The following is a 27,046-nucleotide window of genomic DNA, read 5'->3' on the forward strand; positions in this document are numbered from 1 at the left end:
CCTCTGAAGTGGATTTGACCTTTTGCCAATCCACGACCATTCTCTTGCCTTACAAAATTGTGTAATCCAATAGGGTAAGACTCCAACCATCTGCCTCCTGTGTCTGCATCTGGGTCTTGCCTTATGTCATGATAGTACGAACTGGTCATGACAGACCCAGCAGACTTGGACCAGTTCCGCCACGCTGTCTCCCTGCAGGGAGCCACAATTAGGAGGCATGAGGAGTTGGTTCAGAGCCTTTTGGAAGGGCTCAGTTCCTTGATTATAACCGCTATTATGGAGCAAATCAGGGAGATAGCTCAGAGGCTGCCTGCTACCTCTGGAAAAACTCCAATCACGCAGTAATTTTTCTCCTATCTATGGTGAGGTTATACAGCTTATCTCGACTCCCCGAGAACCCCGCTTACCCCCTACTGGGGAATCCTGGCATCTGCCAGGGTTTTCTTTCTCAGTGCTCGCTAATTTTCCTTCGTCTTCGTTTTTTTCAGACCGATCGAAGATAGTGTATATAGCTATGGCAGTCTGAGAACAACAATCTGTCATTTGGAGGAATTTGTGACAGAGGTGATAAATTTGAGTCTCGGGTATCTGGGAGAATGGCAGCCAGCCAACTGTTTGATTTACCTCAAAACTCCCGTAGTGTGGCAGATTACACGGTGGACTTTCGCACGTTGGCCACCGAGAGTGCCTGGATTCTGGAGTCTCTTTTCAATACTTTTCCGCATGGATTATCTGAGGAGGTAAAGGATGAGCTAGCTGCTTCTGAGCCTATGCAGTTGGGAAGGACGAGGCTGTCAGTTTTGGAGCGCTCACGGAGGATGAATAATAACTGTTGTCAGTACTGTGGAGGGGCAGGACATTTTATAGCTACCTGCCCTATTAGGAAACCCTTGTCTCTAGTGGGTACCAGTACTATGGTGAGTCAGACCGGGAGTTCCCTAATTCCCATCACCCGCACACCCCTTTTTGTGCTTGTGCTGTGGGGAGACCAATCAAAGTCTCTCTGAGTTCTCATTTACTCTGGGGCTGATGAGAATCTTATGGATGCCACAATTGTTTTGGAGCTTGGTATTCCCCCTCAGCCTCTCTGTCCCCATGGATGCTAGGGCACTGGATGGCCGCTCTATAGGGGAAATCACCCATACTACTGTGCTCGTTCAATTACGAGTTTCTGGTAACCACAGTGAGACCATACAGTTCCTGGACCACAAGCTCCATCCTGGGTTGGAGCCCACTGCCTTCAAGCAGCACAGCCTTCCCCTAGTCGTCTTCCTCAGGAGGTTAGCAAGACTGTGGATGTCTCTGTTATCCCCACGGAATACCATGACCTCCTGGAAGTGTTTAGCAAGGCACGTGCTCCCTCCCTTCCCCCGCACCGTCCTTATGATTGTGCCATTGATCTTCTCCCAGGCACTACACCACCTCGGGGTCAGTTGTACTCTCTGTCCGGACCAGAGACCATTGCTATAGAGGAGTACATAGAAGCGTCTCTGGCCACTGGGACCGTCCGTCTGTCTGCATCTCCTGCCGGCGCAGGGTTTTTCTTTGTGGAGAAGGACAAGACCCCTCGCCCGTGCATTGAGATACTGGGGACTTAACGATATCACTGTCAATAATCGTTACCTCTCCTCAATGTTTTAACTTCTCCAGGGGGCTACCATGTTTTCCAAGTTGGACCTTCGGAATGCCTACCACCTGTTTCGGATACGCGAGGGGGGATGAGTGGAAGACAGCCTTCAACACAGCCAGTGGACAGTATGAGTACCAGGTCATGCCATTTGGACTCACCAACGCCGCCGCTGTCTTCCAGGCTTAGGTCAATGATGTGCTTTGGGACATGCTAAATTGGTTTGTGTTCGTCTACCTGGACGACATTCTGTTGTTTTCCCCGATCTGCCCAAGAACATGTACTCCATGTCAGACAGGTCACCTCCCCCAAGGTACCTTTCAAATGGTCTCCAGCTGTCGACAAAGTCGAGCATCAATTCACAACAGCACCCATCCTCATCTATCTGTACCCCTCGCATCAATTTGTGATGGAAGTGGGTGCTTCGGATGTTGGAGTGGGGGCCATCCTGTCCCAGCGATCGGCCCAGGGCCAGAAGCTTCATCCCTGTGCCTTCCTGTCCCATCCTCTCAATCCTGCTGAGATAAACTACGATGTTGGCAATGGAGAACTCCTGACGTTGAAGGAGTGGAGGCACAGGCTGGAAGGAGCCGAACAGCCATTCCTGGTCTGGACCGACCATAAAATCTTGGAATATTTCCGTTCAGCCAAGTGCCTCAACTCAAGGCAACTCAACCCATCGGGCCGATGGGCCCTCATGTTTACCAGATTCAAACTTCACCATTTCCTACCGTCCTGGGTCTAAAAATGTGAAGCCTGATGCTCTCTCCTGCCTATACAGTTCCTCTGCCACACCGTTGACTTCCGAAACCATTCTCCCTACCTCATGCCTTGCTGCCACTGCCCAGATGTTTGTCCACCGCTGCCGACGTACCTGGAGAAGAGCCAGGTGCCAGATATTAGGGTGCCTGCTGGCATTGTTTGGAGGTGTGGCTAGGCTACACCTGTTATTGTCCACCCAGAGAGCTGTCATCATCGGTGGAAGAGTATTGCTCGGACTCTTCTGCTTCACCCACTTTGCTGCTAGAACCATTGAACGGGGGGCTCGTCCGTCTCTACGACTGAACGGCCTGTCTTAGGAGGCATGTTGTTCTCCACGCTGGCTGATGAACATTACACATTGCTGCATGCAGCAAATCTCCTTGGTTTAGAGATTGTGCCTCTTTTCTCATTTGTTAAAAAAAGAAGAAGATTTGCTTCCAGGTAGTTTTTGTTTCTTAGACATGGTAGAAAATATGGTTTCAAATCTCTATAGCTTACTTTAGGCAGAAATGATTTCCTCTAGTGGCTTGCTAACGTTAACAGGCTAGGTTCGGCTACAGCCTTTATTACTCATCTAAACAGGTTAGGCTACTGCCTTAATCACTAATCGTCTTCCTCATGCACAAACATTAAAAAACAATACAATAGTTTAATTGGCACATCTTATTTGTATTAATGGCTCTGGTCCCCTCGTTTTGTGATTGGCATTTAGGATATGACAATCAAAAGGGAGCAGACAGACCTACTGTCTGTTTTAGCAGGGAAGTTTGGTAAGGTGACCTGATTTGTAACTATGAAAATAATTAGAAAAACAGATTGTGAACCCAGAAGTGTACATTTGATTCTAGAGGGGGAGACAATATATATAACAACAATTTGGTTAGGGTGTAGGGGCAAATTTGTCATCATGATATTTTATTATCAATTTACTTTATTTAGTCTGATCAGTTGAACAATTCTCATTCTTAACAAAGAGCTAAAATAAAGGGTAATTTGTGTGGTGAGTCAGCAAGAACACCTACAGTACTTTATTATTCCACATCTTCCCAATTTTACCAATGTCTGATATGCCTACTTGTGTCTTTGAAATTAAATACATGAGGCTATTTATTTTTTTGCAACCATTCATGGACAGTTTTGAATAAGTCCTACAAATAACCTTTAGATATTCATTGCTCCGGGCCATTTTAGTATGGTGCACACGCTAGGCAGAGATGGTAGGGGGACTCAACTCATGAACACATCATATATTGTGTCTATGTAGAGTAAGATGATGGAAAGGATCTTCAACAAGTTGGCATATACCACCTGAATACTGATATTCATTTGAAAATTTTATTTTTTAAGGTTGGGAGATTGAGAAATGAATTGTTATTTCAAGAACATTTTCAAACACACATTGGGAAACATAGATCAGTGGTGGACAACCCTCCTGGAGAGCAAGCAGGATTTTCTTCCAGTCCTATTTTAATGAGAAAGTTCACCAAAATGACTAAATATTTGTGTCCTTACCTCGAAAGCAGTCTATGGACAAGGAAATGCAATCTATGATTTGTTTACCCACATGACATCAACCATTAATATGAGTATTTCCTGTGCAGAGCAGTCCCACTGGCCTTCCCATTGGTTCTCCCATTTTCCCGACTCCCCATCTAATTGCATTACTGTCTGAATAAAGTGTCAAACCACCTAAAAAAATATGTTACAAAAATATTAGCATTCTTTACATTTTATCCCCAAAAATCACAAAGTAACAAAGTCGTCGAATTTTGAGTTTTTATTTAATGTTCAAAGCATTCTGAATCACTAATAATAATTGCTGTCCATAGACAACATTCTTGACCCATTTGTTATGGGACTGGATTCAATATACTTTCGTTACTCACCAAAATAAAGAAACTGTTTACCATGACAAGGAGTGGAATGATAACTCAAACAGACTGGTACCCCGGCTAAAGTTGTCTATGCTCTCTCATTATAGTCTCCGGTTTACGAGACGACTGATTATGCTATAAATATTCTAATTCCCAAATATTTGGATTATGTCTTTAAAAATCACGTAATGACGTGTACATGTATACGTCATAACGTACGTGCGTGCTTCTGTTGTTGGATGAGGAAAGGGAAACGGTGTGGCGAAGTCAGAAATCTAAAGGGAGGTGTAATTGCTACTTTAGAAAACACGAAAAAACAACAAAACATCCTTCGCATACGGTACGAAGACACCAACTAAGAAAATCCGTCTAAGTCCATCGTTTTTAAAGCGGGGGCCGACATGTCTGAAACATACGGTACGTTTAGTTATCCTGCCAGCTAGCTAGTTAGCCAAAGATGGTGGATAAATGAAGATAGTTCGCTCAGGCTGTTTATCGTTGAACAAAAATGATCAGTTCCGGTTTACTTAACGGGGTGGGTCTCCCATAGACACAAATGGAATAGCAGCTGGAGCTCGTCTACTTAGTTCGTTGACTTTCATTAAACCAGAAAAAAACAGCGAGTGGGCTGTCTCGCTTCCTCTTCCGTCTCTGAGCTAGTTTACGTTACGTGTATAACTTCTGCTGTGCCTGCTTGGGTCATGACGCTTGTTTGTGTTTGCAGATGCATTCAACACCGTCATTTCCACTAGACGTCTTGAAATCAACACTGATTCGTGTAGACAGAAGGAGTGGGTAGAGAGAAGCGTGGTGTGCTTCCTAAAAGGGCCAAGAAGTGGCTTTGGGACACATCGTCTGGAGTCTTTGTATTGGTTGGGACTCGCAGAGGAAGTTGGTCAAGTAACTTATATTGAAATGTTGCCATCAAAAAATTGGGTGTCTAGTTTACGGTAATAAGCGTAGTAATCACTAGAAGCTTTATTTGCAGTCGTTTGGCTTAATTTAACCGACCCCCTTCCGATTTAGCTAGCTAGCCATGTGTTCTTGCGATTTAAACGTTGGAAGTGGTGGGGTTAACTAACATGCCAAGTTATGCAGTGTTGCCTTTTTGCTAACGACCTGTCATGTATCTATCACAGGGCTCGCCAACCATATTTCTGGAGAGCTAACATCCTGTAGGTTTTCACTCCAAACCTTAATCTAGCGTACCTGGTTCTAATAATTAGCTGGTTGATAAACGTAATCAGGTTAGTTACGACTGGGGTTGAAGTGAAAATTTACTGGAGGGTAGCTCTCCAGGAACAGGGTTGTAGAGCCTGATCTAATGCAGTTGCATTGACACCACAGCCCCAGGGGCCAGATAACAACATCGCCATCAACTACATTTTTCTTCAGTTCCGATGAGATTTTATCTGGAATTACATGATTGGTCAGATGAATATAGTAGCTCGGTTCGGTTAAAACGTTTACTTGCTTTGCAAGAAGAACGAACGATTTCCCTCATATTCTGTTTTACATGGAAACATCTGAAGTCATTCTGATAAATGCAGAAAAATCGGAAATCAAAATAAATGTTCTACCGCGTTATTTTTGGGAAGCATACTTGATTCTGAGTTCGGACGTATAATGTTTGTGTGAAAACTACTTCTAAGACGCCTACATTAAGTTGTTCCGAACACACTTCACTTGCGCTAAAGAGGGAGGCTAGCTCAGCTGGTGCTAGCAGATGCTCAGATCAAATACACTGCTGGAACACAGATTAAGGTGTTTATGCCCTGATAATTTGAAAGATTGTTCAGAAAACCAGGTTTTAATCGGTGTATGCTTACTTTGATTTTGACCGATTTAAGATAAGCAGAGTTAGGCGTTTACATTACTATTGCGTATTCTGCCTACTGACAATCAGTTTAATATCAAATTATTTGTGTGCATGTAAACACTCATTTTTAAGAAATCCCAAAACAAACATCTTTTGTCGTGTGCGTGCATGTTTACATGGGCTGTGTATGTGGGGGAGGGGGGGGGCGCCATGTATACTAGCTTGACTCAAGGTAGAATGGGGATTCTGTTAGTTCTATACCACATTAATCCAATCTCCTGAATGTCATTTTTTTAAAACAACAATGTAACCTACATCTTTTAAAATCAAAACAAGCTAGGTGTTTGTTGGTCCATTACATACACACTTCCATGGGGGCCAATCCAAGACATTTACATTGGTTTGTTAGTAACAAACCAATCTTTTTATTCTCACCAATGGAAAAATTGCAGTTTTATCTTCCTTTGACCACGCTCTTGGAATCTTTATCCTTAATTATTCATTTGAACTTTGTGAACATGCTTTGGACATGGTGTCCAGTGGCAGCTGATTGTTGTTTTACTGTAGCCAGGCCTATTCATTTTCTTATGGTGTGGCTGTGGTGAATGGATTGGTTTTTGCTACAGCACACCATGCGTACTCTCCTCTTTCCTGTTGCAGCTTGCTCGACCCCCTGCTGACACGTCTCGCTCCATCTGTCCTCCCTCACTCGATAATTATCTAGTCTTTCCTTGCGCTCTTCTGTTTCTGTCTCTCTGAAATGCTACACCAGCAGGTCAACATTAGAAATGGAGTGCTCTACACTGTTATATAGACGACAGCTGTAATAGTCTTCATTGATTTCCTGATTGGCTTTTTTCCCCCCATAAGTACTAGAAGGGAATAAGGAGGGCAGAACAACAGTGACACAGGGGAGCCACGTGACTACACAAAACAGACTGCGGCATAAGCTGCGTTCACTAATTCACTTTGGCATGGAAAGTACAGTAGGAATGGACCTACTGTACTTGACACAAAACACATCACACAGTCTCGGTTAGGTGAGAGGCTGACTTAGTTCACACACACACACACACAGATGAAGCCCAGCATTGTAAGAGATTATATGGCTTGGCTCCAGAGGTGACACGGGTCTGATTCAGAGCAGGTGGACTGAAGGGCAGACTGTAGAACAGGTGTGTGTGTGTGTGAGGTCATGCTCTTATTCCTGCCAAAACCTACCCATGGTTCACTATCGCTTATACACAACAAAATACTTGTTGTTATTATGGTGTAAATGCAATATGCCTAAACTACTCCTAGACAGGCTTTTTCCATCCTGTACATTCGCAGACCGGTTGTCATTGATAAGTGTGCCTGCTGAGAGAGACAAAAAACAAGGAGTGATAAGGCCTCTAGTGGGTACCTACCTATGAATGTGGCCTCAAGGTTATGTTGGTTGAGTAAACACAACACACACACACTAGTATACATAGGCCGTGGTTGATTTATGGGTTGGAGAAGAGCTGGCTGCAGGAGAACTGTGTTTTAAATGTCACAGAAGAACAAACGATCAATCTCATCCCCTGCTCTTTCCTTTCATCAGTAATTTACTCCAGTTGCCATATTGACTCTGTATTTGACTGGACTGCTTTGGTACAGCGGCACATGTAGCCTAGCTGATTAGCATACTAGCAGCAGAGTGGTCAATAGCATCCAATCTGCAAATCAGTCAGAAAGTTGAGGAGAAAAGTTTGGCTCTGACAAGAGTTGGAAATGTAATTGAAATAACTAGGCTTGAATCTCTGTGAGGGGCCATGCCCCCTGTGTGTTTCTCCTGCAGCTAGACTCACTCCAGTGTGTGTGTGTGTGTGAGAGAGAGAGAGAGAGAGAGACTTGTGGATGCTGCACTCTATACCACTGCTGCCCCTTTCCACACACAGCCAGCCTCTCCCGCTTCAATTCCCCATTGTTCCTTGTATGGCCTGGTGGAACCCTGGGCTGCGCATGCAAATGGCCATTGCCCTATCTGTGGTCACAGCACAAAGACCGTCTTTGGACCGCTCTCTGTCCCACACATCAGGGCCTCAGCCAGATGGTCGTGTGTGTAGGACGGGTCAAGTACCAGACCCGGTCCAACACATCACCAGAACTTTGCAGCTGCCCAGTGTAACCCATCTATATTGTGCAGACGTACTTGGGCCGGTCGGTATGCATAGTGTTTGTGAATAGACTGCCTCCATTCCTATACACTTGTTGTCATGTAGCCAGCTCAGCGTTTCCCCGAAGATCTTTTTCAGCAGCGATGGCAAAGTTAGGGGAGGGGTAGTGGGCGTGGCCAATTGCCTCAGGCCAAATGTGGCTTCTTTTTTAGGCTAATTTCCTACAGTTCTACACACTTTGTTATGGGGCTAAGAGAAAATGTGCAGTTATATTTAATGTCCTGCAATTCTACATATTTTGCTATCCATGGCTTATGTTGTGTTCTTATGCTATCACTTGGCCAAGATATTTTAGGAATTTTAGATTCTCCCTGACTGTGTAGTTATTTCGGTGGTTGTTAGTTCTCAAGTCATTAAAAAAAAAATACAGTACCAGTCAAAAGTTTGGACACGCCTACGCCTTCCAGGGTTTTTCTTTATTTTTTTTATTGTTTTCTACATTGTAGAATATAGTGAAGACATCAAAATTATGAAATAACACATGGGATCATGTAGTAACCAAAAAAGTGTTAAACAAATCACAATATATTTTAGGTTCTTCAAAGTAACCACCCTTTATCTTGATGACAGCTTTGCACAGTCTTAGCATTCTCTCAACCAGCTTCACCTGGAATGCTTTTCTTGAAGGAGTTCAGACATGCTGAGCACATGTAGGCTGCTTTTTCTTCACTCTGCGGTCCAACTTATCCCAAACCATCTCATTTGGATTCAGGTTGAGTGATTGTGGAGGCCAGGTTATCTGATGCAGCACTCCACCACTCTCCTTCTTGGTTAAAAAATAGCCCTGACACAGCCTGGAGGTGTGTTGGATCATTGTCCTGTTGAAAGATAAATGATAGTCCCACTAAGTGCAACCCAGATGGGATGGTGTACCGCTGCAGAATACTGGGATACAGTAGCCATGCTGGTGAGCTGTGCCTTGAATTCTAAAAAAAATATATGACTGACCGTGTCACCAGCAAAGCACCATCATGCCTCCTCGTGTGTGCGTATGTATGTTGCTTTTCTTTCAAAAACAAGGACATTTCTAAGTGATCCCAAAGTTTGGGGTCATTGATCAGAAATGCAGTGAAGGTGTTGTAAATGACTATTGTAGCTGGAAACGGCTGATTTCAATTTTAAAAATGGTACACTTGAAGTCGGAAGTTTACATACACCTTAGCCAAATACATTTAAACTCAGTTTTTCACAGTTCCTGACATTTAGTCCTAGTAAAAATTGTCTTCGGTCAGTTTGGATCACCACTTTATTTTACGAATGTGAAATATCAGAATAATAGTAGAGAATGACTTTTATTTATTTCATCACATTCCCAGTGGGTCAGAAGTTTACATACGCTCAATATTTGGTAGCATTGCCTTTAAATTGTTTAACTTGAGTCAAATGTTGCAGATAGCCTTCCACAAGCTTCCCACAATAAGTTGGGTGAATCTTAGCCCATTCCTCCTGACAGAGCTGGTGTAATTGAGTTGGGTTTGTAGGCCTCCTTGCTCGCACACACTTTTTCAGTTCTGCCCAGAGATTTTCTACAGGATTGAGGTCAGGGCTTTGTGATGGCCACTCCAATACCTTGACTTTGTTGTCATTTTGCCACAACTTTGGAAGTATGCTTGGGGTCATTGTCCATTTGAAAGACCGACAAATCTTTAACTTCCTGACTGATGTCTTGCTTCAATATATCCACATAATTTTCTCTTCTCATGATGCCATCTCTTTTGTGAAGTGCACTAGTCCCTCCTGCAGCAAAACACCCCACAACATGGTTCTGCCACCCCGTGCTTCATGGTTGGGATGGTGTTCTTCAGCTTGCAAGCCTCCCCCTTTTTCCTCCAAACATAATGATGGTCATTGTGACTAAACAGTTCTATTTTTGTTTGATCAGACCAGAGAACATTTCTCCAAAAAGTACCATCTTTGTCCCCATGTGCAGTTGCAAACCGTAGTCTGGCTTTTTTTATGGTGGTTTTGGAGCAGTGGCTTCTTTCTTGCTGAGGGGCCTTTCAGGCTCTGTCGCTATAGGACTCGTCTTACTGTGGATATAGATACTTTTGTACCGGTTTCCTCCAACATCTTCACATGGTCCTTTGCTGTTGTACTTTGATTGATTTGCACTTTTCGCACCAAGGTATGTTCATCTCTAGGAGGCAGAACACTTATCCTTCCAGAGCGGTATGATGGCTGCGTGGTCCCATGGTGTTTATTCTTGCATACTATTGTTTGTACAGATGGACGTGGTACCTTCGGGCGTTTGGAAATTGCTCCCAAGGATGAACCAGACTTGTGGAGGTTTACAATTTGTTTTCTGGGGTTTTGGCGGATTTCTTTTGATTTTCCCATGATGTCAAGCGAAGAGGCACTGAGTTTGAAGGTAGGCCTTGAAATATATCCACGGGTACACCTCCAATTGACTCAAATGATGTCAATTAGCCTATCAGAAGCTTCTAAAGCCATGACACCATTTTCTGGAATTTTCCAAGCTGTTTAGAGGCACAGTCAGAGCTTAGTGTATGTAAACTTCTGACCCACTGGAATTGTGATACAGTGAAATAATCTGTAAACAATTGTTGGAAAAATGACTTGTGTCATGCACAAAGTAGATGTCCTAACCGACTTGCCAAAACTATAGTTTGCTAACTAGAAATTTGTGGTTGGGGTTGAAAAAATTAGTTTTAATGACTCCAACCTAAGTGTATGTAATCTTCTGACTTCAACTGTATATCTACAGAGGCCAATTATCAGCAACAATCACTCCTGTGTTCCAATGGCACCTTCTGTTAGCCTTTCAAAATAACAAACTTGGATTAGCTAATTGATCAGTAGAAAACCCTTTTACAATTATGTTAGCACAGCTGAAAACTGTTGTGCTGATTTAAGAAGCTATTAAAACTGGCCTTTAGACTAGTTGAGTATCTGGAGCATCAGCATTTGTGGGTTTGAGTACAGGCTCAAAGTGTTCAGAAACAAAGACCTTTTTTCTGAAACTCGTCAGTCTATTCTTGTTCTGAGAAATGAAGGCTATTCCATGTGAGAAACTGCCAAGAAACTGAAGATCTCGTACAAAGCTGTGTGCCACTCCCATCATAGAACAAAGCAAACGGGCTCGAACCAGAATAGAAAGAGAAGTGGGAGGCCCCGGTGCACAACTGATCAAGAGGACAAGTACATTAGAATATCGAGTTTGAGAAATAGATGCCTCACAGGTCCTCAACTGGCAGCGTCATTAAATAGTACCCGCAAAACACCAGTCTCAACGTCAACAGTGAAGAGGCGACTCCGGGATGCTGGCCTTCTAGGCAGAGTTGCAAAGAAAAAGCCATATCTAAGACTGGCCAATAAAAGATGTGCAAAATAACACAGACACTAGACAGAGGAACTCTGCCTAGAAGGCCAGCATCTCAGTCGCCTCTTCACTGTTAACATTGAGACTATCACTGTTGCTATGTATTGCGTACACCCTGAGACAAGCCACACTAAACAGATAAGCTTGGTTTTTCATTGAGGTAAATCGGGGTTAGTTCCACAGCCTGTCAGTGGTTGACAACACAACATCTCTCATTGTTCATTTTCGAAGTCTTTTACCCCGTCCTCCTTTTAGCTCGTCGCTTAGAAAATTAGCATAAATGTTAACATGCGGTCACACTCACATGAAGGTAGTGATTAGCCGGGTAATTTGGGACCGTTGGCAGCTCTGTTGACAGGGAGCAGCTCGCAGTCACGGGGAGACTTAAAGATGAGTCTCAGCAGTTTGAGCTGCTGGTGTTTTGATTTCTGTACCCGCTCTCTCTCATTTCAGACTTCCTGTTTAAGTTCCTGGTGATTGGCAGTGCTGGAACAGGGAAATCTTGCCTCCTGCACCAGTTCATTGAGACCAAGTGTAAGTAGTGCCAATGCTGGTCTCCCCCTTGTCCTGCAAATAAACAACACCCACATGCATTGTTTATGCACAATAATATAGAAACGTGACGTGCATCTCTGCACACTGACCCGCACATACATACAGTCCATTTGGAAAGTATTCAAACCTCTTGACTTAACATTTTGTTATGTTACAGCCTTATTCTAAAATGGGTTAAATAGTTTTGTACCCCTCAACAAAATGTGGAAAAAGTCTAAATACTTTCAGAATGCATGTCCACACACACACACACACACACACACACAGAGAGAGATGTGTAAATGAGATAAAGACATCTAACTCCCAGTGCTGTCAGTAGTGTGGGAGAAGGGCTTTGACTGTGTTAATCTCTGGACCTGGGAGAGGCCGTAGCTCCCCAACCCTCTGATATGCTGATGAGGCTTCTGAAGAGGCTTCTGAAGCTAACTGTTCTGGTCTTTAAACAAGCACAACGCACCAGCACAATATAGATCAGCATTGTGACTCTGGGAATTAGCCAGGAAATGTTTCTGTGAAGTCTTGGCAACTTAGGCCTAATAACTAGGCAGTCACACTATTAGGTGTTTTACATTTCAGTCAAGGTTGTCTTTCACAAACCAGCCATCTGGAAAAACCGACATATTTGAATAAAATATATAGGAGACAAACAGTACAGTGATGGTTGTGGCTTCTCTCCTGGTCTGTCTCTGGCTGTGCAGTCAAGCAGGACTCCAACCACACCATCGGGGTTGAGTTTGGTTCCAGGGTGGTCAACGTCGGGGGTAAGACTGTTAAACTACAGATCTGGGACACAGCTGGACAGGAGCGCTTCAGGTAATGACCTCCCATTGGTTACCCAGAGGTGCCGTTACCTCTGACCCGTGCCCTCATTGGTTGACAGATTGTATTCTGGTTCTGTGATTGGTTAACGGTGCTGTCTGCCCTCCCCCCAGGTCTGTGACTCGCAGCTACTACCGTGGAGCGGCAGGGGCGCTGCTTGTCTATGACATTACAAGGTAGGTGAACCAATGATGGACCCGTGAGAAAAGCACGTTGGTTTCACTGGTCGCTCGTACACACGCAGAGGACGTGGGTGTCGGCATAGACAACAGAGCACAGAGAGACCGACTAGAGATGTTGAATTTCAACAGTCCCATGGAGAGTCGGTCAGGAGCGCGGAGTCAGAGTTAGACGAGGTGTATGGCAGCACCAAGCCAAGAGGTTTTTTTTTATTTAGTCAGCCCAGAGTTGCCATGTTACTCACTGCCTTTTGCATCATCAAGATGGAGTGAATGGTGTAATGTTAGGTGACAGAGCTTTAATAAAGTGTGTGATGCAGAGTGACAGGGCTGTAATAAAGTAATGTCTCCAGGCAGACGGCAGCAGCCCGGAAAGCAAAACTCCATTAGACAGTGTCAACTGAGCGAGTGAGAGGGGGAGCGAGAGAGAGAGAGAGCGGGAGAAGGACGGGAGTGTGGAATGGAGAGAGTGGGGAGGGGGAGAGAATATGTTGGAGAGGGAGAGAGATGGAAGCAAAGTGTGGGAGGAAGGGAGAGCCGTGTATCAACATGGTACAGGTCAAAGGAATAGAAGAGACCGAAAAGCATGTGGTGTGGTGTGAGAGCTACACCGAGGCAGAGGGGTCGTCATCGCTTAGCTCTATGCTGACGTCATGGGACAGCCGCCTCACTGCAGCTGCGGGACATTAGTCTGACTCCTTCTGCTCACTGTTCTCACGTTGTCATGGACACCAGCATGCGGTCACCATGGTGACGGGTGATTTCACCCCCAAAAAAAGTTTCTAGGAGGTGGGAGCTGGTAATCAGGCTCCATCTGTCCTTGAAGAGGGGAAAGGCAGGGATGATTTTCTGTACCTCCTTTCTCATTTGGAGCAAAAAGAACATTAGCCCATAGAGGTATATATTGAAAAGTGTACGTTTTGAAAACTGCTAATATTTTCAACGTCTATCATCTCTACCTCAAAATCAAATCAAATGTATTTGTCACATACACATGGTTAGCAGATAGTGTAGCAAAATGCTTGTGCTTCTAGTTCCGACAATGCAGTAATAACCAACGAGTAATCTAACTAACAATTCCAAAACTACTACCTTATACACACAAGTGTAAAGGGATAAAGAATATGTACATAAAGATTTATGAATGAGTGATGGTACAGAACGGAATAGGCAAGATGCAGTAGATGGTATCGAGTACAGTATATACATAAGAGATGAGTATGTAAACAAAGTGGCATAGTTTAAAGTGGCTAGTGATACATGTATTACATAAAGATGCAGTAGATGATATAGAGTACAGTATATACGTATACATATGAGATGAATAATGTAGGGTATGTAAACATTATATTAAGTAGCATTGTTTAAAGTGGCTAGTGATATATTTTACCTTTCCCATCAATTCCCATTATTAAAGTGGCTGGAGTTGAGTCAGTGTGTTGGCAGCAGTCACTCAATGTTAGTGGTGGCTGTTTAACAGTCTGATGGCCTTGAGATAGAAGCTGTTTTTCAGTCTCTCGGTCCCAGCTTTGATGCACCTGTACTGACCTCGCCTTCTGGATGATAGCGGGGTGAACAGGCAGTGGCTCGGGTGGTTGTTGTCCTTGATGATCTTTATGGCCTTCCTGTGACATCGGGTGGTGTAGGTGTCCTGGAGAGCAGGTAGTTTGCCCCTAGTGATTTGTTGTGCAGACCTCACTACCCTCTGGAGAGACTTACGGTTGTGGGTGGAGCAGTTGCCGTACCAGGCGGTGATACAGCCCGCCAGGATGCTCTCGATTGTGCATCTGTAGAAGTTTGTGAGTGCTTTTGGTGACAAGCCGAATTTCTTCAGCCTCCTGAGGTTGAAGAAGCGCTGCTGCGCCTTCTTCACGATGCTGTCTGTGTGGGTGGACCACTTCAGTTTGTCTGTGATGTGTATGCCGAGGAACTTAAATCTTACTACCCTCTCCACTACTGTCCCATCGCTGTGGATAGGGGGGGTGTTCCCTCTGCTGTTTCCTGAAGTCCACAACCTCCCTAAGTGCTTCTTGTATTTCACCTCTTATGTTGTACGGAACACACAATTCAATACACTGATATTTCAAAAGTACCATCCCATCCCACTGAACATCCTTGTCCTAATGAAACGCTTTGTGTGATTCAACTCCGTTTTCCCCTCGTCTGTATCTTGTCTGTCGTCGTCGTTCTGGCGTGTCTCCGTCCGCTAGCCGGGAGACGTACAACGCCCTGACCAACTGGCTGACAGACGCGCGGACGCTGGCCAGCCCCAACATCGTCATCATCCTGTGCGGGAATAAGAAGGACCTGGACGCGGACCGAGAGGTCACCTTCCTCGAGGCGTCTCGCTTCGCACAGGAGAACGGTAACTGTCTCATCTCATTCCTCACCCCTACTCAGGCCCCCCTCACAACTGTCTCTCCCCCTTCATGTCCTCACTCCATCGCTCCCCTTTTCCCTTCTCCCCTTTTAGCCAACTCTCTATTCTAAGATAGTAGTTTCCACAGGCTTTTAGGCCTGTATTGGTTTTCCTAGGGCGGGAGTATCGATTTTTAATTTTTTTTTTATTTATAAAAAAAAAAAAATGTTTATACTGACTGTGTTGACCGCTACAGAGCTGATGTTCCTGGAGACCAGTGCTCTGACAGGGGAGAACGTGGAGGAGGCCTTCCTCAAAACTGCCCGCACCATCCTCAACAAGATGGAGTCAGGTAAACAAACAGTACATGTGTTTACTTATGAGATATGTGTGTCTGTTTGATTTTGTTCATACAATCATATGTTGAGTGTGTATGTGGATGTCTGTGTGTTTGCTCTTGTTGTTTACACCTGTGTGTGTTGTGTGTCCTTGTCTTTCTTCGTATATGTGTGTCAGGTGAGTTGGACCCAGAGCGGATGGGTTCAGGTATCCAGTATGGAGATTCTTCTCTGAGGCAGCTGAGACAGCCCAGAGGTTCCGCCGCACAGATCAAGCAGCAGTGTAACTGCTAGGGGCCGGACCCCCACCCTTCAACCCCACACTCACAGGACGCCCCCTAAAGGTCAGTAGACTGCCATGCTATGCTTCGATTAAATGTTGCTTTAGAGAATAATTGATTAAAAAAATATATATATACATAGTGGGGCAAAAGGGTATTTAGTCAGCCACCAATTGTGCAAGTTCTCCTACTTAAAAAGATGAGGCCTGTAATTTTCATCATAGGTACACTTCAACTATGACGGACAAAATGAGAAAGAAAAAGAAAGAAAATCATTTTTAATGAATTTATTTGCAAATGATGGTGGAAAATAAGTATTTGGTCAATAACAAAAGTTTATCTCAATACTTATTGTTATATACCATTTGTTGGCAATGACAGAGGTCAAATGTTTTCTGTAAGTCTTCACAAGGTTTTCACACACTGTTGCTGGTATTTTGGTCCATTCCTCCATGCAGATCTCCTCTAGAGCAGTGATGTTTTGGGGCTGTTGCTGGGCAACACAGACTTTCAACTCCCTCCAAAGATTTTCAATGGGGTTGAGATCTGGAGACTGGCTAGGCCACTCCAGGACCTTGAAATGCTTCTTACGAAGCCACTCCTTCGTTGCGCGGGTGGTGTGTTTGGGATCATTGTCATAATGAAAGACCCAGCCACGTTTCATCTTCAATGCCCTTGCTGATGGTAGGCTTTGTTACTTTGGTCCAAGCTCTCTGCAGGTCATTCACTAGGTCCCCCCGTGTGGTTCTGGAATTTTTGCTCACCATTCTTGTGATCATTTTGACCCCACGTGGTGAGATCTTGCGTGGAGCCCCAGATCGAGGGAGATTATCAGTGGTCTTGTATGTCTTCCATTTCCTAATAATTGCTCCCACAGTTGATTTCTTCAAACCAAGCTGCTTACCTATTGCAGATTCAGTCTTCCCAGCCTGGTGCAGGTCTACAATTTTGTTTCTGGTGTCCTTTGACAGCTATTTGGTCTTGGCCATAGTGGAGTTTGGAGTGTGACTGTTTGAGGTTGTGGACAGATGTCTTTTATACTGATAACAAGTTCAAACAGGTGCCATTAATACAGGTAACGAGTGGAGGACAGAGGAGCCTCTTAAAGAATAAGTTACAGGTCTGTGAGAGCCAGAAATCTTGCTTGTTTGTAGGTGACCAAATACTTATTTTCTACCATAATATGCAAATAAATTCATAAATCCTACAATGTGATTTTTTTTTTTTCTTCCTCATTTTGTCTGTCGTAGTTGAAGTGTACCTATGATGAAAGTAACAGGCCTCCTCTTTTTAAGTGGGAGAACTTGCACAATTGGTGGCTGACAAAATACTTTTTTGCCCCACTGTGTATATATATATATATATGTACCATTTCTATCCCTCTCAGCTCTAGGTGTTTTGGGATGTGCAGGATTTCTCCCCCCCTCCCTTCTGCAACCCCTTACAAACTTACAGCATACCTGGACCAGTCGCCATGGAGATGACCTGCAACCCCTGACCATTGGTAAGAGTCTATACTTCCTGCCAAGGGAGGTTACCCGGGCTCCTGGGTCCTAGGCTGGGAGACCCTGTGGCGTGAACTGTGCTGGGAACATAAGACAGTCAATATCTGGGATGACTGTCAGGGTCAGGGGTTGTCCCATTTTTACCCTTTTGTTGTTTTTATCAACACACGCTTGCATGCACGCGCACACACACAGTACACACATCACCTGTAACTGAAAGTTCATGAAGGATGAATTGCAAAACACACAGTCAACTTCCTCATTCATACGCAGCCTGTTCGACTGCACTGTCAGGTTGTTTGACAAGTTCTTGTGTTTTACACATCACTCACTATTATTATTATTATATTTCTGTTTTTTATAAGCTGAATTTAACTTTTGTTTGCACTGAACAGTACTTCTTATCAAGCCTGCTATTCACCTTCTGATAACTAGGCAAACTTAAGTCTCCCAAACCCAAACTTGATTACTCTGCAACCCCGAAAAGCGCCATTTACCACCAACACCCAAGCATGAGCAGGTTGTTGGGTCAGTTGTGAATGCTTCCTCAATTATTGTCCAACCTTTTCCCCTGATTGTTCTCCTGGCTTCAGTTGTGCACATGTCACTGATTCCACCGTTCTAAATGTTACCACATGTAACTTGACTTTGGGTATAAATGGCAAGGTTTGATTTAAATTAAACAAAAACAATTGTCACTGCTAGCACCTCCCAAAGGGAAATCGATTCACTCCTTAAGGTACTCAAAGGCCTGCGGGTCATGTCCATAGCACAAGGATAAGTAAGGTTTCAGTTCAGTCTTCTCTTATGGTTTTCCAAAGGACCCCAATGACCACTTGTTTTTCTCCATTTATCAGCTGCATATCTAATGTCACTGCTTGCCTTTGCCATGTAAGGGTTACACTCTGTCTCAATCTCAGGCTCTATCGTGCCCTGGGGGTGGGGAGGTTATCTCTGAGAATGTAACCCCATCTCTGCCCTCTTCATTTTTCTGCTGCTCTGAGTTCACATGTAAAGTACGGTCACAGGAAGCTAGACTGGTTTCAGTGTCACTAGTGGGAAATATTCAGGTTACAGGGCCAGGCTGCAGTCTGTTGCATTCAACTGCACTTCTTGTTTTTACATGTCTTACATTTTGCCTCTTCCACCTATCATTTCCTGACTGTCATATAGAATCAGGTTATGAAAGACAAAAACATTTAGAATTTCGGGCCCTTACCTAATTGCAGGCCCTTATGCACCCTTACTTAATTCCTAAGCAATGCTACTGTTTGGACTCCACTAAGAGCAGTTTAACTGTTACACTGAACCAGCCTTGAAGATGGCTATCAAAATGGCCAGAAGATGGCTATCAAAATGTCGCTGTGACATCATCAACCCAAGAAAGACTGGTCCCATTTTGTGGAAAGATTTTTTTTAGTCTGCTTTGTTACTTTTCTTTCTTTCTCCTCTGCAAGTGCACTTTTACGTGAGATTATTTTGTTTATATACTGTATGTATAGAATTGTACAAATTGTATTAATTGAAATATATACTGTAATAAAAAAAATAGCAATTGGAGAGGTAATCATTCCTTACTAAAGAACAACTGAGATTTTGTCCTTTCTCTCCCGATATCGACTGACCCAAGCCTCCTGTTCTAATCTCCCTCTCCAGGGTTGTGGTAAAATGACTCTCTGTCAATTCTTTTTGACTCGTTGTTTGTAGCTTACTGCTGCTGTTTTGAAGGGGCGATGTAACACTTGGCAATTACTGTGACTTCCTGAGCCCCTGTGTGTGTGCAGACCGACGGCTATCAGTCAGTCATGTCTCACGACGGTAGTGATGATGCACTCCATGCTGCTTGACCCCTAAGACCATTGAACCTTGGCCTCAATAATGTCTTGTGTATTCTATTGAATGCACCGTAAGCACTTAATCACATGGCCATTAGCTTATGACTAACTTCCTTCAGTATGTCATTTCGAAACGGAGCAGAGACTCAGTTGTTGCTTAGTAACCAATGTGAGGGAATCATTTTAGGAGCTGCTGTACATCTGAATAATCTGCTGTAAATACACTTTCAGTTTGTGTATTGGATTGTTTTTGGGAGGGAAGGGTTGCTTGTTCGTTTTTAAGATGTATTCTAAATAAATATAGCTTTTTAACTCGGGCGAATTAGATTTATTACAGATTGTCTTGACGTGTGTATCATTGTCAACCTGGTTGCTTATCCACCACAGAAGTCAGTAGGGTTAGTGTATCGGGAGACTTCATATGGTAAAAGCTTTGTCTAATTGTCTGAATTTCGATGGAGTAACAGGCAGAGTACATTAATGTAGCTGAAGTGGATATATTGATTTTTATAGATCACTGGGAGGCTGCAAGAATGACCAAGGAGGGTGGATTCCAAATTGTGAAAGCTAGGCTGGATTAATACCACTAGATGGCACTAATCACAAATTATACATTTTCCAACTTCAGTACTTAAATGTTGTTCAAACATTCACAGTATAAAAAGCACAGGTTTTAACATTTTATTTAGTACTTTGATTTGTTTTTTTTATATATACACTGACTGGGTAGTTTAGCAACAGGAGACCCCAACACATCTTTCAACAATCTCACACAGGACAGACAGGTGGACAAGGAGAGGGGAAGCAGTACATTGCACTAAATCCAAAATAAGAAAAAGAAAAACTTAAAACATAATAGTAACATGTGAAACCTGTGATGTGTTGGGGAGGTGCAAGACTGGACATGGTTACAATGAGGGACGAAATACAAGGCGGTGTTGTCACAGACCTACTCGACAACTGCCTCGGGTTTTGGTCATATCATTTGGCCTCTGGTTGTTTGGAAACCCTATTTGTGGTACGAATGAGGTGACCAGGGACTATTAATGGAATTAATGGAATTTCCCCCAATTCAGATTGGTGTATTAAACACTGACAACGAGACAGGCAGGAGAAGCTGGGGAAAGGCCTGGAATAGACAATGGTTTCACACTATTATGCATAAGATACACTGTATATATGTACACCATACAAAACAAACTTCACAGTACTGCTTTACTTAAAATATATCACTGTATAATTTCCCTTAAAGTATTTGTGTGTTTAAAGTTGAACATATCTGGTTGGGACTAACGAGCACCATTATGTGGAGTGAAGACGCATTGTCTGATATACAACCTGACATGATACTGACAGTTATTTAAGACTGGAGGACCACCTATGTGAGAGTAGAGAGTAGATGCAACCCTGCACAGGTTGCCATTACCAGACCTCTCAACAGCACACTTAGAAAGTGCACTCCATTGAACTGTGAACCACCACGAGAGGTCAATGGGCATTTGTAGCGATGGTTTAGTCACTCCTCAGCTCAAACTGATTCTCCCAGAAAAGACGTACGGTGCAGAGAAGACAGGGATTTCACAGGCAGTTTTATAAGGGTTTTCTTATGCTTTTTATATTTTTTTAGCTACTGTAGTGACACTGGGGTTGCAAGAACAGTGAACCCTTGTCATCCTCTCTCTCCACTAGTATAGGTTTGATGGCGGGATGTGCAGGTGAATAACTGGCAACCTTAATATAACTGCCGAAAGTGCAGCCTCCAGCTTGAGACAGGGCATAGAGAGAACATTTATTTTCAGTGCTGCAAATATACTCATTCAGATGATTTTACTTGAACTGGTGGTAAAGAAATGATAAGGGCCGTATCTGCAGCACCAAAATACAGCCTTTCTGGGGCATAAGAGGTTGAAACTTTCATTGTTGCAGATCGAAATGTAATGTGTACAGCTGAATCGATTCTGCATGACCAAAAACGATGTCTGTTCTATACCCTGCATTTCTATCTGAACGTTCTGTAAGGGGTGGAAGATGGCAAATGAGAGGGGGTCCTTTCCAGAGTGACATTGATGGTGGGTGGGTGATGGACTGGTCAAGATGGCTGCCCTGTTGGTTACTCGAGGGACTGGAGCATTAGCAGCTGCTTGAGGACCTTGGTCTGGCTCGTCTCTCTGATCTCCCCCGCCAGGAACATCTCATCCACCACCGTGTACACCTGGGACAGAACACACAGGGCAGGTTAGGTCAGAGGTCAGCCTACTACACTGGTCAAATTCCCTGTGCTAAAAAAATAAAATAAAAACGGAAGTGTTGGGAGAACTGTATAGATCCTGCAGATTCATCTCCACCCCATTACGTAAATGGGTCTTTCTAACAGTGCGTAGGCCTTGCTGCTGTGGCACTAGATCTAATAGAGAGGGGGTTGATGTTGAGGCAAGCTGTTTGCCATCATGTCACTTTCTGGCACTTTCTGTTTTATTCGTGAATCTGAAGACATCACAGAGCGCAGCAACTTTTAGCGTGGGCTGCGCTTCTTTAAGGTTCAGCGAGTGGGCGAATATTCAGAAATGCCTTACGTAATTGACACGATAACTGCTTAAAGGGCAGTCATCAGAGGAGTCTTAATTGCTTAACATTTCTGGCAGAGGAAAACCAACCCCCACCAAATTGATGTGGATGAGCCTAGTTGACTGATTGTTGTAATTACGCATCACATCCTCGTTGCCATAGCACCTCCCCATTGCAATGAAAGAAAATAAATTAAAATGATATCTTTTCACCTCCCCCGGGTTTTTTTCAGCTCCTTTCTGTTTTTCCTCTTAGCACAGAGTGTTTGTGGTTTTAAAAATCATCAACACTTTTTACTCTTACCTTGTAGAAGTTGAACACCAGGTCCAACTCGCACACGTTGTGGAAATACTCATTCAACACCTAAAGGGGGGAAAGACGACACGGGGGTCAGGTTTTGTTACATTAACTATTTAGTCTAATTCATAGCTAGGATACAGTGTAATCCATAGTACAAGGCTGTGGTCTGAAGTAGTGCACTAGCCTATATAGGGAATCATTTAAGGGCCCGAGGAAGTCCAGCATTCCAGGTCGCGGTGCTCTTGAACCCGAGTGTCAGGAATCTCAGCTGTTTTCCTTCATGGGCCACATTCCGCCTGCCCCTTGGACAGGGAGCACAGTGCGAGCTGTTCTGCCATTTCCCCTCGACCACGGGAGGAAAGCCACTCAGGCAATGCTTTTTGGGAATATGAACGAACACCACCAGAGAGATTTGTCCTTCCCCCACTTTGATGTTTTGGCCTTACTTTTGCGTCGAGTCAGACTCTATATGGTGCGTATTACACTGGGTAAGAATGCATAGAAAATAGAGCCCCACAGTCGGTGTCATAATACCCATAAGACCTAGAGGTCAAACAGGGAAATGGTTCCAATTTTTCCACAGGGGAATTTAGAAATACTTAAAATTAGTGATGCACCGATATCCGATATTTTCTCTTGCAAAAAAAAACTATCCCGATGTTAAACATTTTATAATGCTTAAGGCCGCTAGTACAGTCAAATAATTCACACACACACACCGGTTTAAGGCACTGCGTCTCAGTGCAAGAGGCGTCACTACAGTCCCTGGTTCAAATTCAAGCTGTATCACATCCGGCCGTGACAAAATTGGCCGAGCGTGGTCCGGTTTTGGCCGGGGGAAGCCATCATTGTAAATAAGAATTTGTTCTTAACCGACTTGCCTAATCAAATAAAAAGGTTACACACACACAAGCTTGTTGACTAATCAGGACCTGAATATGACTGCAAGTCACGTAATAATTTAACACGTTCATTCATTTTTTACGTAGTTATTACACATTGATTACACTAACACCCGTATTTCATATGTCACAACGATTCATCGATACGTATGCTATGACGCTGGCCAAGGTGTCTCGCGCACCTACAGTGCTGGTCAAAAGCTAGCTAGCTCATGGATGCAAACGACACAATCTGTTTCAGTAGCTAGCTAACTATATATAGCTAGGTATCATCATCTAAAATAAGATTGGTCTTATAAATGAGGGTTATTTGATTGATGGTGGTCGGACCCATCTATGTGAAGCTAGCCACAAGGTTTAGCCACAATAGTGGACTTTGGTTAGCCTTCAAAATAAAAGTATGTCATTGACAGTGATGCAAATTAATACAAATAGTAGAATTATGCCATAACTGAATAGATCATGCTAAACAAGGTTGGAAAGTTATATAAAATCAACAAAAGGCTATGTTAATTTGACAAAAATCTGTTAATCTCACTGGATGTATTATTCTTTAGAATTGCACGGGGGCATACTTATTTCACTGTACAGCCTTACCGATGGATTGTTGATCAATGACATGGGGTATCAGTCTACTCAGTGACACCCAGAGAACATTAGCATCGTAGCTCTTATTGCAGGGACTCTAAAACAACTGAATTGAGCCACATGTATTGTCAACCTGTGTATTAAACACTATTCCCAAGGAAAAACAATACTGCGTTTCTAAAAATGGTGGGAAAACGATTGGAACTATTGCCCTGTTTGACTGCTAGGTTTTATGGGTATTATGACTCATATTGTGGTACTCTATAGGTGTGTTCGTAAATTTGCTCTGGCTATCTACTCCGATTTCAGAGCACTCGCGTCAGTGTACCAGAGGGCAGAATAACTGATGAATATACGAACACTCAACACCCATTGAGTATGGCCAGAGTCTGTAAACGTTGGCAAAAAAAGCATCATTAAATAATTGTTGCCAGCAGCACAGTTACAGTCACCAACGCTCTGGATAACCAACTCGGCTAGGGTGAGTAAAATGGTTAGAGTGGGGTGTTCTCTCATTTATGTCCGGAAGTAGCATGTTAGCCAGTTAGCTTGGGTGCTTGACTGCCGTTGTGAGGTCAGAACGCTCAGATCAACCCTACTCCCCGGCCACAGCGTCCAGTGTGCTTCCTGAACACTCCCAAGAGAGAAACGCTCAGAATTTACAAACAGACAATCTGACAACGCTTTGAATTTAACGAACGCCTAAAGCGCACTCCTGCACTCCAGATTGAATTGATGAACACACCCTATATTCTAAAAGAGCTGTAGGGGCACATGGATACAATCATTTACCAATAAAACATGCTTAATCATTCAGCTATGAATGTGGAGATTTGATTTGCCCACATTCCTTCACATAACCAGCCAAAGAGTCATTGACATGAAACAGCTCGCACATTGTGTGTCATTGTAATAAACAGTCTACGGGTGAGTTGATGTGACATCATACCTCCACAAAGTTGTGAATGCCCTCCAGGTATGCCAGGTTGTTGTCTGTCACATCCACACAGATACAGAAGTACAGACCAGCATAGCGCCTATAGATGATCTTGAAGTTCCTGAACTGAAGACAAGACAGACAAGTGTCTCAATATGTGCTTTTCATTTAAGAATAATTAATAGCATATCGAATTCAACTTGGTTAACCAATTAGGGTTACAGTATGTCAGTGGAAAATATAAGCCTATTATCCACCGCCTCTTCATTGTCACAATGTGTGCTACAATTTAGGCCCGTGTCATTGTAAAGCCAAGTAAACAGTACGCCAAATGCAGCTCCAGACCTTGAGTTACAGCACCAGGTAGCTTTCAGCCTTGCTAGAATGGCCAGATAGTGACCACGAATACAATTGCCAGAAACAAATAGCCTACATTTGGGCACACACAGACTCCAACGCACGGACATGGCATCGAGTAGATCCTTCTGCCTTACCTCCACAAAGTTGGTGTGCTTGGCATCACGGACAGTCACCACAGCGTGCACCTCCTCAATCAGCTTCTGTTTCTCGTCGTCATCAAACTGCATGTACCACTTGGCCAGTCGGGTCTTCCCTGCTCGGTTCTGAATAAGGATGAAGCGGATCTGTATGGCAGGAGCAGAGATAATGAAGAGTGAGAATTGCTCTGCAGTCTAGTACAGGGGCTCTCCAGCCCTGTTCCTGGAGAGCTACCTTCCTGTAGGTTTTTGCTCCAACCCCAGTTGTAACTAACTTTGTTCAGCTTATCAACCAGTGTGCTAGATTAGGGTTGAGTGAAAACCTGCAGGACTGTAGTTCTCCAAGAACAGGGTTGGAGAGCCCTGCTATAGTAACTTACAACATTCTGAACTCGGCATATAGCCAAGCGAGACTAGACCTGAATGTAATGTAGCTATAGAACTTGATTTTCCCGTTCTTCTTGTCAGCGAGTCAAAGTTCTACACACTTCATTTCCAATTTGAACATTGGGAAACAATGAACGCTCGCTAGCCTTGTCTTGAATATGGCTTCTCAGATTTAACTACGGGTAAGTAACGTTAAACGTTTCACTGTAAGGTCTACCTACACCTGTTGCATTCGGGGCATGTGCCATAACATTTGATTTGATTGATTCACTGTTCTCACCACTCATGCATCATCAGTTTCACCTATAACCTACAACTATAACAAACACCAATAACAGTGCATTTCTGAGCATGGATTGGTTAAGAGTGTGCTGAACGATTCGCATTCCTTTACAACACCTAACGTTTGCTAGTAATCTAACGTTAGCTAGCCACACCCTTCCAGGTCAAGATATATAGCTAGCTATGTTAACTAGCTAGGTGGCTAACTAGTCTAACGTTACTGACAAATGCAAGCCAGGCAGTTGCTTCGTAAAAAAATAAAAATAAATCGAGGTCCGGATGTAGCTAATCGATTCATTTAGTTAGGTTTGTGTAATTCGAATATATAGCGTTATGTAGTTAGCTATACTTTATAGGCTTCTCATACATTTCACAGAAGATTGGCAAACGACATTGGCTAGCTAGCGGCTATGTTAACGTTAGAGCAAAGTAATTGGCCACAAAATCTACCCAATTGCAAACATACCATTGTCTTTTGTTTGAGTCAGTTGTTTTAAAACAAATAGAAATTCCCTTAGCCTGGTGACTTTTATTTGATTTTTCATAAATTCTTCAAATGACCAGGATTGTTTTGACGACCGATTGCCCGCTATCTAACCGAGCAGGATGTACGGGAAAAGCTAAAGGCGCAAGGCATTGTGGGAAATTGAGTTTTATTAGACCAGTAAAATCGTTAGATGTAAAAGTTAAGGGAATTATATATCCCTACAAGAACCATCATGCACCCCACTCCGGTTTATTGTGTCAACTGCAGATTCGTGAGGTCCAGTCACATGAATATTTGGCTCAGGTTTGGCCAATCATTTTTTTTAAGTCAGAGGGGGAAGTGCAAATTTTGAAGTATAAATAATTTACAGGCACTTTGACTTATTGTAATTTACGGCACATTATATAACGGGTAAATCAGTTCCTGAATTCTAATAGGTTACAACCGTATTCCAGCCTGTGTCTATTCCACAAGTTAGCAACAGCTAAAACGGACTTTTAAATTGCCTATTTACTCTGTTCCATTTGACCGTGCGATCCACTATCTCATCAACCCAGTCAGATTATTTATGAATTTGATCTCCACTATTAAAAGCATCTAGACATGA

At 43.4% G+C, this 27,046-nt stretch overlaps 2 protein-coding genes across 2 annotated transcripts; one reads left to right on the top strand and one right to left on the bottom strand.

Annotated features, from left to right (window-relative positions):
- Positions 1-4,476: 4,476 nt before the first annotated feature.
- LOC135546105 (ras-related protein Rab-4B) lies at positions 4,477-19,811 on the top strand. The gene is made up of 8 exons (XM_064974261.1): positions 4,477-4,680; positions 12,077-12,157; positions 12,877-12,991; positions 13,111-13,173; positions 15,387-15,541; positions 15,792-15,887; positions 16,052-16,217; positions 17,542-19,811. The coding sequence occupies exons 1-7, from the start codon at positions 4,665-4,667 to the stop codon at positions 16,165-16,167; spliced, it is 642 nt and encodes a 213-aa protein (XP_064830333.1). The 5' UTR covers positions 4,477-4,664; the 3' UTR covers positions 16,168-16,217; positions 17,542-19,811.
- Positions 19,812-20,161: 350 nt separating this feature from the next.
- Positions 20,162-26,577, bottom strand: LOC135546106 (AP-2 complex subunit sigma). The gene is made up of 5 exons (XM_064974262.1): positions 26,419-26,577; positions 25,281-25,430; positions 24,799-24,912; positions 22,363-22,422; positions 20,162-21,706 (listed from the first exon to the last, which is right to left on the bottom strand). Exons 1-5 carry the CDS (start codon positions 26,419-26,421, stop codon positions 21,605-21,607), a joined length of 429 nt encoding a protein of 142 aa, XP_064830334.1. The 5' UTR covers positions 26,422-26,577; the 3' UTR covers positions 20,162-21,604.
- Between the last annotated feature and the right edge of the window lie 469 nt (positions 26,578-27,046).

This window comes from Oncorhynchus masou, chromosome 9, assembly GCF_036934945.1.
Source record: "Oncorhynchus masou masou isolate Uvic2021 chromosome 9, UVic_Omas_1.1, whole genome shotgun sequence".
In the NCBI taxonomy this organism is placed as follows: Eukaryota; Metazoa; Chordata; class Actinopteri; order Salmoniformes; family Salmonidae; genus Oncorhynchus; species Oncorhynchus masou.